At 40.1% G+C, this 21,105-nt stretch overlaps 1 protein-coding gene across 1 annotated transcript in view; it reads left to right on the forward strand.

Moving 5' to 3' along the window:
- Positions 1–5,690: 5,690 nt before the first annotated feature.
- The window catches only part of CDC73 (cell division cycle 73), a gene marked incomplete at its 3' end in the record, with an annotated part of 87,533 nt that continues 72,118 nt past the window's right edge, over positions 5,691–21,105 (forward strand). Inside the window, exons 1-7 of the mRNA XM_079697281.1 lie at positions 5,691–5,836; positions 8,508–8,613; positions 11,774–11,843; positions 13,647–13,709; positions 13,793–13,845; positions 16,975–17,063; positions 20,853–21,069. Coding sequence (XP_079553407.1) covers positions 5,706–5,836; positions 8,508–8,613; positions 11,774–11,843; positions 13,647–13,709; positions 13,793–13,845; positions 16,975–17,063; positions 20,853–21,069 — 729 coding nt within the window. The 5' untranslated portion in view covers positions 5,691–5,705. The remainder of the gene's footprint in view (positions 5,837–8,507; positions 8,614–11,773; positions 11,844–13,646; positions 13,710–13,792; positions 13,846–16,974; positions 17,064–20,852; positions 21,070–21,105) is intronic.

Genomic DNA, 21,105 nt, shown 5'->3' on the forward strand with positions numbered 1-21,105 from the left:
TCTGCTTGTTTAGTTGTCTATTAGAGGAAAATCTATGGGAATGGGACAGGCAGAGACTTCCTAAGTCTATCCTGAGCTGGTCCTGGGGCTGATGAGCACAGAAGGTCTCCTCAGACCACTGCCTCTGAACCAACTTTGCCTCGAGTCTCCGTTTAAAAATTATACAAAGACTTCCTCCTTAGTCTTGTCTTTATGTCCCTGATTCCTTTAATTCCATCTGCTTGGAAGCAAGAGGTTTGTCCAACCTGTGTTTGGTGATGCTGAGCCTTTGACCAACTTCCAGAGATGTGGGGTTGCACAAGCACATCTTTGGGGAACATTGCAGTTCTCATATGTTCCTCAAAATTGAAAACTGCCACTTCCTTGCCCCAAACCTGCTTCCCTCATGTTTTCACACCATAATGTTAACTTATATGCTTAACTTTCTAACTGGCACAATCATGCCAGGGACAATTTGGAATTACACCAGCCACTTAGGCTGCTTTTGACAAGAACAAGATTACTATTACAGAGTTGCTTTAGAACAACAAAGGAAGAAACCCTCATGCGGAAATTTTCTTGTTTGTGTTTTTGTTCATGAAAAGTCTGAACTACTATTAGTCAGGCATCCTGACTCTTCAGAGGTTTATTACTTATTTCAGTCTTTCATTAGATCCAGCAGCCAAAGGTCATCCATCTTGTATAAGAGCTGTAACAAATAATAGTAAAACATGTGAAAACTTCAGTTGATTGTTCCAGGGTATCCACTAAACCTAATTATTCCCCAAGCCATGCAGACTCTTTTATTGACAAAAAATACTCCACACTTCTCAGCTAGCTGCCTAAACTCCTATAAAATACTGTTTTCCTTACACACCACTATCCATTACTATAATACCAAGCGCAGGCACCCTCCGTTCTTTACCAAAAGGAATCCCAATAGAAATTACCTCCGTTAGAAAACTATCCATAATACACACACACCTCTAAGAACTCTTGGAGTTCTCTCTGATTTAATTTTGTTTGTTGATGATTCATCCATAAAAGAAGAATTAAAAATTGCTCAAATTTATCCTTAAAATATAAGGTGCTTCCAGAATCAAATCAGTTTGAATGCCAAATTTCTCTTACCTAACCTACTGACAAAAGGTAAGGGTATGTATATATGCATATGTATAGATAAACATACGTATTTATACATAGACATGCACACATATATATGCGTGTATATGTGTAAACATTACATCTGTATGTACATATATATTGGATAAGTCCATGACCTTGGAATGCTTTGAAAACAAAGAGAATCCCCGACCTCTACAGTAACCTTTATAAAATGGACAACAAATTAAAAATCTTCAGATGCTTTGCTATCATCTAAGGACAAAGCAATAATAAAAGTGAACTTCAACCAGAATGCTTCATGATATTAAACACAGTAGCAGAGATAAATTGACAACAATATGGAACCAACATTCTTGGGGTAATTGTAAGGGTATCACTGAGGATGCTTCCAATGTGCATCCATTCAGCCAAGGACATAATCTGGGCATGACTGTAAAGGTAGGAAATGGACAGAAGCCAAAGCCTCGAGGCCCCCTTTAAACACTGCCAAACAGATTTTAAACAAATTCTTCTAGCAGTAAGTTACGAACATGTTCAGGTTGTTGTTTGTTTATTTTCAGGATGGGCAGAGGTTTTTCCTTGCTGGGGAGCTATAATTCCATTTCCTATCTTCTACAAACTTTAGGAAAACTAAAGAAAATTAATCAAATCCTAAAACTAAAATTAGCAAAGCTCTCAGAAAGCTGAACGTTCATTGTCTTTTGTATTGCCATTGGCCATGATGGCAATAAGATCACTCCCTCTGGAACCCAGAGCATCTCCTCAAGATTTAACAACTATGCCCCAACCCCATTCTCCATCTCCCGCCATCCCTTGCGTTTGAAAAGTTTACTTCCAATCCTAGATTCTATCCATTACAAAGTAAAGTTAATAAGTACTATAAGAAATTTATGATGCCTCCAGAATTATCACTAGCAGTTTCAAGCTGCATTTCCAAAATACCTAACTAAACAGACCCTTCTTGGTCTAAAACCTGGAGATTGGTCATCTGGAAAAGGCATCAGAATAAAACTGCCCTTGGGCATTGATGGACAGATCCTTATCAGGCGCTGTTAACAATGGACATAGTGGTAAAACTCCAAGGTGACGATCTTGGATCCATGGTTTGCAGCTAAAAGCAAGTTCCACTTTCTCCTGATTGCTGGGCATTTATTCTATCAGGAGACTTCAAACTGAGGATTGTTAGGAATTCTTTAGAAGCAGATGACTACAGAAGTGGGCAGCTTTTATCTGAGACCAAGAAACAAGACTAATTTTCCATTTTTTTCTAATTAATACTCTAATTTTTCAGCTCTACTTCTTGCCTTTATTGTATTTTGACACCAACATTATTGAATTAACATTAGTGGGGTAATTGTAAGAGATTTAAAAACAAAATGATCTACAACTTTCAGTCCTTTAACTGTTACAAGTAACAGATAACTAATGACATATCTCACTACACTGAGTTTAAGAATCATTGCTCTCAAGGTGTGGAGGAAAGGGAACCCTCCTACACTGCTGGTGGGAATATAAATTGGAGCAGCCACTATGGAGAACCGTTTGGGGGTTCCTTAAAAAACTAAAAATAGAGCTATCATATGATCCTGTAATCCCACTCCTGGGCATATATCGGGAGAAAACTCTCATTTGAAAAGATACATGCAACTCAATATTCATAGCAGCACTATTTACAATAGCCAAGACATGGAAGCAACCTAAATGAATGGCTAAAGAAGGTGTGGTATATATATTGATATATACAATGGAATACTACTCAGCCATAAAAAATAATGAAATAATAATGCCATTTGTAGCAAATGAAGGAAGTCAAAGACAGATAGTATATGATACCACTTACATGTGGAATCTAAAATATGATACAGAGGAACTTATTTACAAAACAGAAACAGACTCACAGACATAGAAAACAAACTTATGGTTCCCAAAGGGGGAGGGGGGAGGGATAAATTAGGAGTTTGGGATCAGCAGATACAAACTACTATATATAAAATAAACAACAACGTCCTACTGCATAGCACAGGAAACTATATTCAACATCTTGTAATAAACTATAATGGAAAAGAAAAAAGTAGAATCATTACCCTCAACAAAACATGATTTATCCCCAAAGAGAGACTGTTTGGTCACTGCTATAAAACTGAATGTTTGTGTCCCCGCGCCCGTCCACCAATTCATATGTTGGAATTCTAACTCCAGGGTGATGGTACCAAGAGTGAGGCCTTTGGAGGGGTGACTAGGAGCTTATATATATAAAAAAAGACTCCAGAGAGCTCGCTTCTTCTTTCTACCAGGTGAAGACCAAGGTCTATGAACCAGGAAGCAGGCTCTCACCAGACACTGAGTCTGCAGGCGCCTTGCTCTTGGACTTCCTAGCCTTCAGAACTATCAGAAATAAATTTGTTTATAAGCCATCTAGTCTATAGTATTCTCTTATAGCAGCCTGAATGGACTAAGATAATCGTTGTTTGTTTACGAAATAAAATTAAGTATCTTCTGAGGGGACTGAAGTTGACTCTCTTTATCTATCATAAAACTTTGACTTCCTTGAACTCATCTATACATTTATTGATTTAACATTTTTTTAAGGGGCCAACAACGTGGCAAATAATGTGCAAGACACTCTGATAGGATGACACAGGTCTATTGTCATTTAGTTTTGTAGGGGAGGCAGTCAAGTAGTACTGGGTGCTCTGATACAAGTATAAATAGAGTAGATAGAGCTAGGGATAAATAAAAAACGTTCTTTTTAACCTGAGTGTTTGGGGTGAAGTTTAGGAAAATACGATAGTAACGGGAACATTTGCAGAATAGCCAAAATTTCTCAAATTCAGTTGCAAAATGGCTAGAGAGTGTATAGAAAAATGGACCACGGGCTTCCCTGGTGGCACAGTGGGTGAGAGTCCATCTGCCGATGCAGGGGACACGGGTTCGTGCCCCGGTCTGGGAAGATCCCACATGCCGCGGAGCGGCTGGGCCCGTGAGCCATGGCCGCTGAGCCTGCGCGTCCGGAGCCTGTGCTCCGCAACGGGGGAGGCCACAACAGTGAGAGGCCCGCATACCGCAAAAAAAAAAAAAAGAAAAAAAAATGAACCACATTCTTCTATGCATGTCTCTGCAGGGCAGATAACGAGAATTGAGTCTTTTCAAAGCAGGTAACAGAATTTGGTTATGTCAATCACAAAGTTGCCTTCTTTTCCTTTCTGCTTATAGTAAGAGAAATTTTAAAAAATGGCCTATGGGATATGTTTCAATTAAGGTAAACAGGCCACAGTATATTGAACTTCTATCAATAAATTGAGTTCGTGTTCTCTAACTTTCCTATCAGCATCTTGGAACAGAGCCATTTAAATAGAGCCCTTTGGGGTTGGCGGGGAGAAGGGGACAGGATGGAAAAAAGTCACCACCCAAGGAATTGATCCAACATTTATGATATTTAGATGATTTGCTAGGTGCTTTCACCTTCTTATACCAATTCCATTTTCTCCATTAACCAATTGATGCTGTGAGAAGTTGCGTAACTTGACCAAGGTCAAAAGGCAGCTAACGGGCTTCCCTGGTGGCGCAGTGGTTGAGAGTCCGCCTGCCGACGCAGGAGACACGGGTTCGTGCCCCGGTCCGGGAGGATCCCACATGCTGCGGAGCGGCTGGGCCCGTGAGCTATGGCCGCCGAGCCTGCGCGTCCGGAGCCTGTGCTCCGCAACGGGAGAGGCCACAGCAGTGAGAGGCCCGCGTACCGCAAAAAAAAAAAAAAAAAAAAAAAAAAAGGCAGCTAACAAGCACCAGTGCCCGGGATTGATCTCCACTGGACGCGGTCTTTTCCACTATGAGAGTCCACCAAAAACCGCAATAAAAAACAACCCCCAAAGCAACCCGCCCCCCCAAACCCGTCCCTTCAAAGGGGGCTTAATCACTAAGACCTAGAGGCCATTTGCTAGGCGGGTCCGATCTAGTTGGGAAGGTAATCCCGGTTCTGCAAATCTCTCGCCAAACTCCATCCTGGCTAAAGGAGAGACCCGAGAGCCACTGGCCACACTCCAGGTGGGTCGTGGAGCACCCAGTGCGCGTTCTACGGATGGAGGTTTCAGACCCTCCGCGCAGGTGCGCACGCACCTGTCGCCGGCCGCGTACGCGCCGCGCGGGGGCGAGGATGAGTTACGTGCCCCGCGCGCGTGCGCCGGGCAATGCTCCCTGTACGTGCGCCGTACGTGGGCACGGCGTCCCCGCGCTCCGAGTTTCTGGACGGGGTTCGGCCCCGCGCCGAGTGGGAGTCTGGGAGGGGCGTTTCCCGGGCGGGCGCGGCGCCCCCTGGCGGCGCCCCCTGGCGGCGGGCGGCGGCGCGGGGGGCCCTGGCGACGCGAGATCAGGCGTTCTCCGCGGGCAGCCCGCGGCGGGGCCTTGCCTGCTAGCGCGGGGTCCTCGGCGGCCTGGGTGGCTCGTTCCTCAGCTGCTGTCGTAGGCGCGGACCGCTGCCAGTGCGGCTGCAGTTGGCTCGCGGCGGCGGCGGCGGCGGCCGAGGCGGGGGCTGAGGCGACAGGCGAAGAGGGCGGCGGGCGCGGCGGCGGCGGAGCCCGGGGCGGGCGGCAGCGAGGGGGGCGAAGATGGCGGACGTGCTCAGCGTCCTGCGACAGTACAACATTCAGAAGAAGGAGATTGTGGTGAAAGGGGACGAAGTGATCTTCGGCGAGTTCTCCTGGCCCAAGAACGTGAAGACCAACTACGTGGTTTGGGGGTGAGTCCGGCGCGGCCGGGGCCGGGGGGCGGCGGGGCAGAGTTGGGCGCCCCCGGGCCCCCTCTTTCCGAACCCCTCCCCCCGTTCCCTTTGGGGATGGAGGAGAACCGGTGCTCCGGGGAAAAAGTTTTCCCAGGAGCAGAAGTTGCACTTGTAGGTGAGGAGGGAGCTGGAGGAGAGCTGTCTGCAGCGGTGCATCCTCTGAGCGTCGGGGGAGGGTGCCGTGGCGGTTTGTTTCTGCCCGTGTGTGCCGAGTGCTGGCTGCGTGCATAGGTGCAGAAAGGAGCGCACCGCCGGGTGCCCAGAAGTCTCTTTTTTGTTCTTTAGTTGTTCCTTTCTCTACGCGGCTGCTCTGTAACTATCTCTGCTGGCCCCTTGCAGCTCCTGATCTATTCCTTCTCCTTTCCCGATTCCCTCAAGCAGAGAGAAGGGAACCAGCTCTGAAGTTAGGACGGGAAAGAGTAGTCAGAGTCTGTTGGAGGTGAAGGCAGGAGTTTCCTCAGGGAGGAAGTTACTGCTGAAATGGAGTAATGGGAAAAGTAAATGGGAAAAGACTCTGAAAAAGAATAGATATATACATATGTATTACGGGAAAAAAAAGAAAGAGAGAGAGAGATGTCTGATCATCGTTGGGGGCCTTTTGAGTGATATCTCTCTCAGTGGTGTTTAATTTGGATAGCTAGAACCCTGGGCCAGAACTTCCATACTCATTTTGTTTGATTGAGTGGGAGCAGTGGGCTTTAGGAAGAGTTGATGAAAAGCTAGGGGAAGTTTAGTTGGTTGGTTTTTATTTTTTTATTTTTTATCTTTTGGCCTCGAGGGCTTACGATTTAATTAGCTTTGTGAAATATTGATGGAGAAATCATTCTGAGTTTTCCGTGTTTTTTCTCTTCCAGAAGGAATTTGTCCAGACAGAATTGCATTTGATTGAGTTTTAAAAGCAACTTTTAAGAGTTTGGGGAAAAGAACTTGATTTGGGCAGTGCCAAACTAGAAAAGGTTAGGAGCCCTTTGCCCCGCCCGTAAGAGCTAGGGGCTGATTGGGTTTTTAACTGATTGGTTTTTCTTTAAAAAATGGTTGAGTACTCGAGGCTGTTCAATCTGAGAACTAGGAAAAATTGTGAGGAGCTGGGTCGGTGCCTCCGAGGAGGTTACCTCGATGAGACTAGAGGAGATAAGACATAACTTGCTAAGAATCTCATTCCCGCTCTTAAAAGAGCAGTCACTTCTACCTGGGGGTGTTAGGAAAGGTTTCATGGACGTGTGTTTGGCATGTAGACATGCTACAGATTTTTCTTGAATAAGTGAATGAACAAATGAATAAGCTTTAAGGAATGGATAGGAATTCTGAGGGTGAAATGGTGGGTTTGGTGTTCCAGGATGAGGGAACTGTGTGGTTAAAGGCATGAGAGCTGGAAAGGAAATGTTTTGACAGCCATTCAGTGAAGCAAGTTGTGAGAAAGGAGTGCTTAGAATAGTAGATTTCAAACTTTCACAGCAGTGTATCACACCAATACAAACATTTTCATTTACTGTTATTCTCTGTGCACATGTAAATACACACATGTAGGGCTTCCCTGGTGGCGCAGTGGTTGAGAGTCCGCCTGCCGATACAGGGGACACGGGTTCATTCCCGGGGCCGGGAAGATCCCACATGCCGCGGAGCGGCTGGGCCCGTGAGCCATGGCCGCTGAGCCTGCGCGTCCGGAGCCTGTGCTCAGCAACGGGAGAGACCACAACAGTGAGAGGCCCGCGTGCCGCAAAAAACAAACAAACAAAAAAACACATGTACATAACATTAAACAATTTGCTCTTATTGAATGCAGTGCAATCTATTTTTTGTTTTTATATATCATAAAGAAATACCAGGTTGTGACTCATGTATTATACTTCACAGGACAACGATTGATAAGTGGTGTGTGGTTGGAAATATATTGATTTAGAGGAAAAGTGGAAACAGAGGCTAGAAAAGTCGGTTTGGGGCTGTTTGTATTGGGCGGTATTCAGATGAATTTAAATAACATGTGGATATTTCTAGATGGAGAGAATGTAATAGGGAGGGTGGGAGTGGACACTAACTTTTGTTGAGCAAGTAATAGTATGTGCTTGCAATGATAGAGCTTGCACCCCTAGACGACATTGTTTTATTACAGGTAGAATTAGTTTTGGTTTTACATCATTGGTTTAATTTGAGGGATGTCATAAGACTCAGATGTCTGAAATTAATTGTTGTGTTTAAGAACGTTGTTCAGCAGTATCTTACTTAGGAGACAGGATACACTTCTTGGAAGTTTAGCACCAATCATAGTTGTGCTTCTTTTCATCAGTTTGATTGTCTTTTCTTATGGATCCTCTCTAACTGATTAGGTTTTTCTCTCTCTATTGACAAAGCCCAGAACCTAATTGGGCCAAATTCTAAAAAGTCTATAGTAATAAAGTATGAATATGGTGTGCTTTCCTTACTTCTTGCTTTTTGTCACTATCTACTTTTGTGTTCCTTTTGCCCAAATGACAGTTCCACTTACTAAATTTCATACTCTACGTGTATCTTTGTTAGCTATGTTAAATCCGTCGTTGGATAGCAAAGTGAGTGTAGATAAATTAATACACATGATTAAGCCGAAGGAGCTGTATTAGAATTGTGAGTAAAAATCTTGTCTTAATCATTTCAGGACTGGGAAGGAAGGCCAACCCAGAGAATACTACACATTGGATTCTATCTTATTTCTACTTAATAATGTGCACCTATCTCACCCTGTTTATGTCCGACGTGCAGCTGTAAGTAGAATTCATTTAAAAACTCTTTTGATTTGATAGTTGGTATCCTTTGGTGTGGATAACTTCCGTCATGGGTTTTAGATCAGAAGAATGAAAAGTTTGTTTGTATCTCTATGAAAGTCTCCTGGAGGGTCAAAATTAGATAGATCACTGTGATTTATGCATATTTTTAAAATCTGTGATTTTTTTACATGTAAGATGTGGGTAATGTTTATAACAACAGAAGTTTCAAAGCTGTTTGTAGAGATGTTTTAAAAAATTTATGAGCCTGTGGAAGGACCTTGATATTCAGAAATCTAGTTTAATTGCAAGGAAAAAAAATTTTTTTGCATCAAAAAGAACCAAGTTTAGTAGACAGCTTTTTAAAATGAATTTTAAATCAATTTTATAAACTTTTTTCATACTTAATTGATAAATTCATTTGTTTTCAGATGCTTGAAAGATGCCTGCTTTCTGTATCTGAGTGTATGAACACTACTTTTCTGAACAAGAAATATATATTTAGTGTCAAGTATGTATTGAAAAAGTAATATGTAGGGTGAAACTATTTAAGACTTTGGAAATAGTGGGATAAAATATCAGCATCTCGCTTTATAAAGCTATGTTAGCTCATATTAGATCTTTAAAAACTGAATCAGGCACTAATTAGAATGTTTTGTTGGATAAGTCCATTCATTTTGGGGTAATAAAGATAATCCAGACACTTGGTTTAGATTTAGATTACGTCTCTGAGGAATGGCCGTAGTACATAACTGATTCTGTAATTGTTAACTGTGGGCCTTAGGACCTTTGGTCACGTAAGATTTAACTATTATATTTCTTAAATATTTGACAGATTGAAAGGGCAGAATTCTAAAAGTCTAGGGTTCTACAAATTTTGTTTTCTCCTGACTCCTTTGTATTATTTGCTCTTTCTTGTGAGCAGACCATTTCTGAAATGAGTTTTTCCTACTCATAGCCCCTATTTTAGTGTGAATAGACTCATACTTTTTTTGTTGGTGATAACGTATATATAATTCATTAGTGACCAAATGATGAAGTATGTTATAATGCTTAGACACAGTAATTTAAAGAAAATCAATTCAGATATTTTAACTATTTATGATATTCCATGTAGACTAGTTTTTAAAAACAAGCACAAAAAAATCGGTGGGCTCTTGTTTATACTCATCAGCAGAAATTAAATTTTAACCTAACTTTTAAAAAACAGATTAATTTCAAGTGATTAAATATAGTTTATCTCTATCATTGAGGAGCATGTGCAGAATGTTTGGTGCAGTGAAGTATAGTCAGTACTCAATATAAGATAATTAGCCAGGGATATTAAGGGTTCTTGTTCATTGTTGCTTATATAAAGTAACAAAGGGTTTATAACTGTATAATCCCGTAACCACATGTTTTTCCCATACTCTGTTGTCCTTAGTTTACATTATAAAAATGGTAGTGAAGGGCTTCCCTGGTGGCGCAGTGGTTGAGAGTCCGCCTGCCGATGCAGGGGACACGGGTTCGTGCCCCGGTCCGGGAAGATCCCACATGCCGCGGAGCGGCTGGGCCCATGAGCCATGGCTGCTGAGCCTGCGCGTCCGGAGCCTGTGCTTTGCAACGGGAGAGGCCACAACAGTGAGAGGCCCACATACCGCAAAAAAAAAAAAAAAAATGGTAGTGAAAATTGTGGTAATGATAGAATTCATTGAATTCATGGCCCAAGGATGACTTGGTGCCTAAAGTATACAGTTTTATTTGTTTTGCTTACCTCTTTACAAATTGCTAATATAGGAGATTAAAGGAAAACTACTCATGTAGCACAATAGATACATTTTCCAGATTTAATTTTTCAATTTTTTCCCCCGCTTACAAAATTTATACACACTCAAGGATAAGAAAAGAAATATGTAATGTAGAAGGTAAACAACTGTCGTTAACATTTTTCTGTATAGTCTCCTGATTTTTTCCCTGTGCCTAAGCAACACATACCTATTTTTTTAATCATTTTCTTTTTTTTAGTTAAAATGTAGTCGATATACAGTAATAAAATATTTTCAGGTGTACAACATAGTGATTCAACATTTATGTACATTGTGAATTAATCACCACAGTAAGTCTAGTAACCATCTGTCATCTTACAGTTTTTGCAGTATTATCGAGTATATTCCTTGTGCTGTACATTACATTCCCATGACTTAGTTATTTCATAATTGGATTGTTTGCTTTTTTGACGTTGAGTCGTGTGAATTCTTTATATATTTTGGGTGTTAATCCCTTATTGGATATATTGTTTGCAAGTATCTTCTCCCATTCAGAAGGTTGCCTTTTCATTTTGTTGATGGTTTCCTTCATGGTGCAAAAGCTTTTTAGTTTGATGTAGTCCATTTTTTTATTTTGTTGCCCTTGCCTGAGGAGACGAATCCAAAAAAATATTGATAAGACCATGTCAAAGAACACACTGCCTATGTTTTTTCCTAAGAGTTTTATTGTTTCTTAATTCTTACATTTAAGTCTTTAATCCATTTTAGTTTATTTTTGTATATGGTATAAGAAAGTGGTCCAGTTTGATTCTTTTGCATGTAGTTGTCCAGTTTTTCCAGGACCATTTATTGAAAAGCCTGTCTTTTCCTCAGTATATGTTCTTGGAACATGTACTTATTGTTAATTATGAAAATATAGTTTTAGTGGCTCATTTAGTTTATTTGAAACAGTTCAGTTACCATATCTGGAGGAGGTCTGGTTTGGGTGTGAGAAAAGAAAGCACTTTGGAAACTTTGAATAAAATGAGCAAGCAATGGGACTAAAAAGGTATTTGTCCCAAAAAACAAAACATCATGAGTAAAATTAAAAAATAAATACTTAGAATAAGCCAAGGGACAAAAAAGACTGTAATCGGTATTTCAAAGAGGATCGGGTTATTGTTTCATTTCTAATGCTTATCTTTTGTATATCTTACTGGAATTTTGAGGATAAAGTTACCAAAAATTAGTATGCTTAAAAATTGTCAAGATTTTATTAGGTTCTTTCAGCCTAATTATTTTCTAAAAAACATGATTCTAAATATATGTTATCAAGATATGTTGGAATAAAATTCAGACATTACAGGATGTTGATCTTTACCATGTTTCTTATAATTGTTATTGATTTGATATCTATTTTAAAATTTTGACTTTAGACTGAAAATATTCCGGTGGTCAGAAGACCTGACCGAAAAGATCTACTTGGATATCTCAATGGTGAAGCATGTGAGTAATTTTTTAATTGCTCTCACTCTTAAATAGACATTGTTGCTTTTTTTTTTTCCTCCCTGTGAAATAAGAATTAGTGGGAAGAGATTGTGGATTCCCACTAAAAACTTCCCCTACCTGCAGCTGTGTCCACATGCTGTCTTCTCCTTCCTGTTATAGTGGATGCACTTGACTCTTGGGGCCAGTCACCCCTTCCCTGCGTGTGGGTTTCATCTCCTTTCGCACTCTCAGAGACTCTGCCTTTGCACATTGCTGCTTCTGTCTTGCATCGTCAGTTCTCTTTCTTCTGCACCATTCCCTTTAAAACATACACAGTGGTCTCCCTCATTAAGAAAGTTCTCTGAGACCCCCTGTCCCCCACCTTCCTACTCTCTCCTGGTCCATTTGTCTTCTCTTTTTCATTACAAAATTCTTTGCAAGGGTTGTGTGGCGTTACTGCCTCCTCTTTACCTCTAATTCCCTCTTGAATCTACTCCAGTCTAACTTTCTTCCTCACCATCTCACTCACATCACCCTTATGAGCTCAGCACTGACCTAAGGACTGGCAGATCCTTTGGTCTCTCCGCTTCACAGCTAACTTGACCTCTCAGCCTTTGATACTGTTGACTGCTTACTCCCTTTTGGAAAGCCTTTCTTGACTTGGCATTTGGGGCACCAGACTCTTGAGGTTCTCTTTCTACTCATTGTCCACCTCACTTTTTTTTCTTGCTCCTCATCTCCAACACTGATGTGTTCCTGAGCTTCACATTTAGAAATTCCCTGTCAGCATCTTCCCTTGGATATTTAACAGGCATCTGAAGTGTAGCATATCCAACATAGAGTGCCGAAATAGAGTTCCTTCCCTTCTCCCCACCGACAGAACGGAAGCAGCAAGTCCGTTCTCCCGGTGTTCCCGTCTCAGTAAATGGTACCCCATTCATACAGTTGCTTAGGCCACCAACCCTGGAGAAATCTTTGATTTCTCTTCTCTCACAGCTCACGTCCATTCCATCAGCAAGTCCTTTCTTTACCTTTGAAAGTATGACAGCTTCTTACCATCATACGCCCACCCCGCTCCACCTTCCTCTTTAGACCATTGCGTAGCCCTCCCGAAGGTCCTCGCTCCACTGTTTCCTACGGTGTAGCCTCTGCTCACCACTCAGAGGGACCTATTTTTGAAAAAGCATCTGAACTTGATTGTGTCACCCACCTGCTCAAGGCCATCCTGTGGCTTCCCATCACACTTAGAATACAGCTCATGCTCCTTTCCTGAGCTTCGCGACTGTGCTTCTGCCTGTCTCTGTGCCCTCATCCTCTCCCAGTCTTCCTCTGCCCACAGAAGTCCAGTCTTTCTGGTTCTTTAGCTTTTCTAACCTTAGAGTCTTTGCACTTGCTGTTCCCTCTGTGTTACATTTTGTTTCTCTGCATTGTCACGTGACTCACTTCTCACCACCCCATTCAGAGCTGTGCTCTAACGTTGTTCCCTTATATATATACGTTTATGTTTTTATTTATGTTTACATACACTTTTACGAACATGTGTTGTGATATTGGAGTATATTCTTTGAAGTTGATTTCAGTCAGTTTATCTCAGTTTGTAAGTTAAATGGTCAAAAATAGTTTGTCCTCTTACAGACTTTCTAATACAGATTAATCTTTTATAATAAAATGCTTTTACAAGCCTGCTTTAAAACATTTTTTAAGGGAAATAACCGTATATAAAGTAAGAAATATAACAAATCTTGAGCATTCACTTGTAATTATATCCAATACGTGTCTTCAAATATTTATCTTCTCACAGAAATCTTTTTAAATCTTCAGCAACATCGGCCAGTATAGACAGAAGTGCCCCTCTAGAAATAGGTCTGCAGAGATCTACTCAAGGTATGTCTTGTTGCATGTTTATATTGAACTTTCAAACACCAGTCCCCAAACTATCCATTTATTTACTTCTTTTTTCCTTACAGTCAAACGAGCTGCAGATGAAGTTTTGGCAGAAGCAAAAAAACCGCGAATTGAGGTAATGGAACTTTATTTGAAAAGTGATTCGGTATTTTATGGAGATTGGAATCATGTAGTAGTAAGAATTCTTTGCTCATAGTAGTCCTAAGAACTTTTTTTTTCCTGGAAAAGTGGTAATATTAGAATGAACAGTTGATTAATAAGTAGCTTGAGCTATCATGTAAGATCTCTCACATACAAGCTGTGTGATGGACAAATCACTTTATTTTCTTTGTCTTTATATCCTTATGATGAAAGTGTTGGCCTAGATGAGTGGTCAGAAGACTTTTTGTATAAAGGGCCAGATAGTAGCTACTTCAGGCTTTTTGGGCCTTGTAGTCTTTGTCCAGCTCCTTCACTCTGCCACTGTAGTGTGAAAGCAGGCATAGGCAATGCATAAATGAACAGGCGAGGCTGTATTCCAATAAAACTTTATGAAACAGATGGCCAGCCAGGTTTGGCCTTTGCGTTGTGGTGTGCCTACCTCTGGAATAAGGTGGTGTAGGAGTTTACTCCACTCTGAAGAGCTGTGAACATGAAGTCCTTATTCCAGTTACTTCTTCCAATATTGACATATCAGGTTATATGTTTTTCTGGTAGCATTTTATAGCCAGCTAGTGGAATATTAGTGTTGGTAAACAAGGGTAGTTCACGTTAAATAGAACCCTGTAAGCAATGCAGTTAACGTTGAAAAGAAAATGTGTTGACCAGCTCGTATACTGCATAAGACAATTAAACTTTAGGAGTTTAAATTGTATGAGTACAATACTGTTTATTTAGATTTGTAACAAGCCCCAGATCAGTTGCATATAAACCCTCTGAAAATGGAGGATCATGTATTAGAGGCACACTTAAAATCTGAGCAGTGACTGAACTGGCTATGTATCAATGACCAGTATAGGAATCACACTTGTAGTCACCAGCAGTGTTAACATTACTAGAAACTTAAGTTTTGTCATTTCACACTTACATAAAAATCAAATAGTTGTACCTTTTGCCTGCTTCATGAACAGCAAAGCATCCACAATTAAGGATAAGAGAGGTAACTTAAAGGGACAGGGTTGGTTGGTAAGTACATACAGTAGAATCACTGACAAAATTTGATGCTAAGATTACATAATTTTACTTAAGGATACTCTGAGACATGGACGCGATGTTTTTCAGATGATAGCGATAATTAGCTCGTTGTTATTCTGTGCTAGGTGATACTGTATGTACTTTATGTATATCATTAACTCATGTAATCCTCACCACCACCTCCTGAAGTGGTCAGCACTGTGCATGTCATCTGTGAGCAAACAGGCTCAGAGACAAGTGACTTGCTGAGGTGCACAAAACTGGGATTAGAGCCCAGGCAGTGTGGCTCCTACCTAGTCCACCATGCTGGGTACAAATTTTGTGGCAGTAAAACAAATTTTCCCCAACTCTCTTTGTGTGTAAGGAAGTTATAACCCACTTTGTACAAAGTGAGTGAATATAGGACTTCCCTGGTGGCGCAGTGGTTAAGAATCCGCCTGCCAATGCAGGGGACACGGCTTCAAGCCCTGGTCCGGGAAGATCCCACATGCCGCGGAGCAACTAAGCCCGTGCGCCACAACTACTGAGCCTGCGCTCTAGAGCCTGCGTCCCACAACTACTGAAGCCCACGCACCTAGAGCGTGTGCTCCGCAACAAGAGAAGCCACCGCAATGAGAAGCCCGCACACCGCGACGAAGAGTAGCCCCCACTCGCTGCAACTAGAGAAAGCCCACACATCAACAAAGACCCAACGCAGCCAAAAACAAATAAATAAATATTTTTAAAAAAGTGAATTTAGAGATACCATTTAGTTGGAAAAACGCAAACTTCATGATTTAATTATTTGAAAAAAAATTGAACATGTCAGAAATGCAAAATTGCTAGGATCTGGTAACTTTAGAAACCAGCAAGAAATAGCATCATAAAATGCTTTCCAGAGCATTTGTAGGGTTAAAATGAATGACATAAATAGCTATTGATATATTACATAAACAGTTTTCAGTTCAGCAGATCTATATTGAGGACCTGCTGGGCACTATGCTAGCAGAGAGAAACCTTAGGATCTGGTTAAAACCTAGGCTGCCGTTGTCTCTAAAATCAGTCTCCTGAGACTTCCTTGGTAGTCCAGTGGTTAGGACTCCCTGCTTTCACTGCTGAGGGCCCGTGTTCGATCCCTGGTTGGGGAACTAAGATCCCCACAAGGCGCACGGCGTGGCCAAAAAAAAAAAAAATCAGTTTCCAAAGGAACTTGAGTAATACGTGTTAAATCATTCTTACAAATGGAAAGAATTTAATGTGCTTGTTAAAATATTAATCTTTGCATTCATCTCAGCAATAGGCCTGTTTCGAGTTTTACACGGTTAGAACACAATTGGAGCACATCTCTCTGGACCTCTTGAACGTACTGATGGTTATTATACAATTTCATATTTGTTAGCCATAGACACTGACTCTGGTTCTCAGTTTTCTTGTTTATTGAATGTGGGCATTGAACTAGATCAGAATTAGTAAGTTTTGTTTTTAAGTAACCGAACACTTTTCAGACTGACTTTTACCTGAGATTCTAATATCTAAATGAGGTAAAAGTCGAGCTACCAAAGTTGAATTCAGATAAGAAGTGGCTCCTGGGCACTTTGTAGGAAGCCCCTGATGTTCTGAGGAACATACTTTGAAAACCATTAAAGTTTCACGTCTGGTGTTTTGTTCTGTGCTGATAGATTCAGGACCTGGGGCAACAGATGAAAAAAATCTAGACCCAAAATGAAATTTTTGACTGTGGCAAAGCCTTCTCGTAAAATTTAGTTATAAACTTCCCTGAAGAGAAGGAATTTATTTGTTGTATGTTATCTTTCTGAATAAAAGTAGCTATGATATGTTATGGGAAGAACACTTAATCATAGAAAAAACTTACTAAAGTTTATTTGTAAGCTTTTAGTCAGTTTTAATCTTACATGATCCAACATATATTTATTATTGTTGTCTTTATGTAACTAAAAATATTTTAAAATTGACCAAAGGCCAGTGATGTCTGGGAACTTGGGTAAGGAAAAGTTATGTGCAGTGGTTATTTCTGTTGTTGTTCTACAAGTTAAAAAAAAATTTTAAATATTCACTGAGTGATTATTTTCAGGATGAAGAGTGTGTACGCCTTGATAAAGAGAGATTGGCTGCTCGTTTGGAGGGTCACAAAGAAGGGATTGTACAGACTGAACAGATCAGGTAAGAATTTCTTTAGTAGAAACTGAGCAGTCTAGGTATATGTAAGTATATATGGAAAAAAAGGATATTAATATGCTGTCTACATGTGTTCTTCATTGCCTTCAGTTCAGAAGATGCTTGAGCATGGTTTATGATGGGAGGATTGGAAGCCATTGTGCTACTTATGCTTTCTGGAAGCTTCTTGATTCTGTTACCATATTGATCTTTCCTTTTTAAAAATTACTCTATAATCCAAGCCACTCGTTTATCATGAAATATTTTGTTGGTTTATAGCAGTGATTAGCAAACTTTTTCTGTAAAGTACCGTGTGTTAAATATTTACATTTAACATGATTATTGATATGCTTAATTCTAGTTTTAATTTGCTGTTGTTTTCTGTTTGTCTCTTTGTTCTTTTTCCTTTTTGGGGTACTAAAATTTTGTCCCCCAAGAAGGAAATTCATTTAATTTTGGATTAAATGAATACATGCTGTAATTCCTTTCTGTCTTTTTTGTTGGCTGATTAGTTTATACTGTTGTCCTATTTGAGGGGTTGCTAGGGTCACAGTCCACCTTCAGTGCTCCATCACCTTGTGAAGTAAGCACGGGACCTTAGCTAGAAGGCACTCCCAGTTCTCTCCTCTTTGCCTTTGTGATACTGTTGTCATACATTTTACTCATACATGTGTTATAAACACCAATATGCATCGTTCTTATTCTTGTTTAAACAACTATCTTTTAAAGAGATTTAAATAAGAAAAATAATTTATATACCCTTCCCATGCCTCTTCTTTCCTGTTGTAGACCTGTGTACCCATATTTTTTCCTTCTGCCTGAAAGACTTCTCACCCCAGCCCCCAAAAGACTTCTTTAACATTTCTTTTTTGTGGAGGTTTGCTAGTGATTCTTTCAACTTAATTTTTATTTCTGAAAAAGTTTATTTCCCCTATTTTTTTTTTTAATTTTCACTGGATATGGAATTCCAATCTACATTTTTTTTTTTTTTTTGCGGTACGCAGGCCTCTCACTGTTGTGGCCTCTCCCGTTGCGGAGCACAGGGTCCGGACGCGCAGGCTCAGCGGCCATGGCTCACGGGCCCAGCCGCTCCGTGGCATGTGGGATCTTCCCAAACCGGGGCACGAACCCGTGTCCCCTGCATCGGCAGGCGGACTCTCAACCACTGCGCCACCAGGGAAGCCCCAAGCTACATCTTTTTAAAGTACTTTAAGGATGTTGTACTGCTGCCTTCTTGATTGCATTGTTTCTGATTAGAAATCTGTCATCCTTATTTTTGTTTCTTTAAATGTGCCCTTTTTTCTCTGACTACTTTAAAAATTTTCTGTATTGCAGGTTTTGAGCTATGTAATTATCACCTGACCTGGAGGAGTGTTCTTCATCTTTCTTGTGCTTGAGGTCCATTGAGCTTTTTGAGGGGATTTTTGGGTTCATAATTTTCATTGAATTTAGAAAATTTTTGGTATTGTTTCTTAAAATTTTTTTTTCCTTTTTCCCTCTTTCTGGCCTAATTACTCGTATTCTGCTGGAAGCTGTCTAACAGCTCACTTGGGTTTGTTTTCTTTTTTTGGATTCTTTTTTCTGTTCATTTTGGATAATTTCTATAGTTCACTAATGTTTTCTTCTATAATTATATTCACATTACATTTGTAGTCTCCAACATTGTATTTTTTTTTATCTCTACAAGGTGGTTAAATATGCAGTCCATGTCTTTACTTGTTGAGCATATGGAATAGTTGCATTAATTATTTTAATGTCTTTGCTAGTCCTACGTCTGTGTCAGTTTATAGTGTTTTTGGTTTAGATTTCTCCTCATTTTGGCTTGTATTTTCCTGTTCCTTTATATGCCTTATAATCTTTGGATACCAGACATTTTGCGTTTTATGTTGTTGAGTGCTAAATGTTTTTGTATTCTTCTAAATTTTCTTCAGTTTTGTTTTGGGACACAGTTAAATCACTTGGAAACAGTTTTTTCCTTTTGAGTCTTGATTTTAAGGTTCGTTATTTGAACTATGTTAATTTAGAGTAGTTATTCCCCACCATTGCAAAGTCAAGACCATTCTGAGTACTCTACCTAATGCCCCAGGAATATGAGGTGTTCAGTCTGGCTGGTGGCAACAGGTATTATTATTCATCCTGAGTGAGTGCTGGACACTGTTCCCTCTAATACTCTTGGTGGTTCTGTTCCTAGCTTTAGTTTCCACTTGTTTATGTGCTAATCAGTATTCTGCTGGAACACTTGAGGGGTCCTTCTGTGCAGCTCTCTCTTCTCAGGTACCCTGGCCTGTGAGTTTCCATACGCCTTGTTCTTGCTGGAATCCCAGCACCATTTTCTCAGATCAGGAAATACACTGTTTTGCCTGGGTTCTCCTCCCTCTGCCATGTTGGAAACTTTCAAGGCCATAAACTGCAGCTTTCATAGGACTTACTTATTTAGTTTTCATTTGTCAGAGATCACTGTCTTTCATTGCTTGATATCATGCTATTGTGTAAACTATTGTTTCAAGTATTTTGACTGGTTGTTTCAAGACAGGAGGGTTAATCCAGTCCCTGTTACTTCATCTTGGCTGGAAGTAAAAGTCCAATGATTGAATGTCCAGTGTACATCTGATTATAGTTTAGAAAAGTATTTCAATTTGGCTCAAGGTATGCTGGTATGCTTTAGATTTTAAGGGAAAGTTGTGTAGTATTATGTAAAATGAGTCGAATACTGATGCATATTGAGCATATACTTTGAGCAAGTACTTTCATACCTAATGTAAATAAAATACATACTATGTAATACTACCATGCTTAAACCTGCGGGAATTCCTGTCCTTTTCCCACATGTTGCTTAAACGTATTTCAAGATTGTCATCTTGTGATTAGCCTAATAATTTTATCAACTGTTGTTAAGGTATCCAAACACTTCTTCTTGTTTTACATTTTGAAAAATGACACTAAGCTTAAGATTGTCATCTTAATGAAATCTATTCTTTCATTCTAAATAGTTCTGAAAGCATAGGCTCTGTTTGCTATTTCACATGTTATTTGAAAATAAAGGAAAGAAAAAGAAAATTTCAAAATATTGTTTTATCTTCTAGGCTTTAAAAGGAGTATATGTTTATGTGGCATATAAAAGCCTCTGTCATCTATAAAATTGATATGTTGTACATTGTAACATATAGATTTGAAACCTTGAAATAAGTTTCAAGGAAAACCTAAACTGTGAATTCTTCACAGAATGAAAAATTTTTACCCCCATTCCAGGGTGGTGCATGCACATGCTCACATATGTGTGTGTGTTTGTATAATTTGCATGGGTGGGAGGGAGGGTTAGCAAGTAACAGTCTCATAGAAAAGGGCTTTTTGTGGGGTGGGGGGAAGTGCAGAGAAAGGTTTATTGCAGGGCCAAGCAAGGAGAACGGGTGGCTTGTGCTCAAAAAACCCAAACAATCCGAAGGGTTTCAGCAAAGTAGTTTTAAAGGCAGGGTGAGGGAGGGGTGTCCCAGGGTGTGTGATCAGCTTGTGCAAAATTCTCTGATTGGGAGGGCAAGAGGCTAAAAAAAAATGTGAAAAATTTTTTGCATTGTTCCTTCTAAGAAATTACTAATTTGCTTATAGTGCAATATTTCTATAGGGTCTCTTTCTTACATGGTTAGACGTTATCAAGCATGTCAGCTTTATATATAAGAAGGAAAGCTTAATTACTGCCACTTATAGTGTTATTACCAGGAACTTAAAAATGTCACAAACTATTTTATTATGTGCTCAAGAGATCCTTGCTGTGAATGTTAAGAAAGAAATTGCTTTCAGGTCTTTGTCCGAAGCTATGTCAGTGGAAAAAATTGCTGCAATCAAAGCCAAAATTATGGCTAAGAAAAGATCTACCATCAAGACTGACTTAGATGATGATATAACTGCCCTAAAACAGAGGAGTTTTGTGGATGCTGAAGTAGACGTGACCCGAGATATTGTCAGCAGAGAAAGGGTGTGGAGGACGCGAACAACTATCTTACAGAGCACAGGAAAGGTAATTGAAATATTTTATTTTTTCATTAGAGTCAGT

Source organism: Hyperoodon ampullatus (assembly GCF_949752795.1).
Source record: "Hyperoodon ampullatus genome assembly, chromosome: 2".
Lineage (NCBI taxonomy): Eukaryota > Metazoa > Chordata > Mammalia > Artiodactyla > Ziphiidae > Hyperoodon > Hyperoodon ampullatus.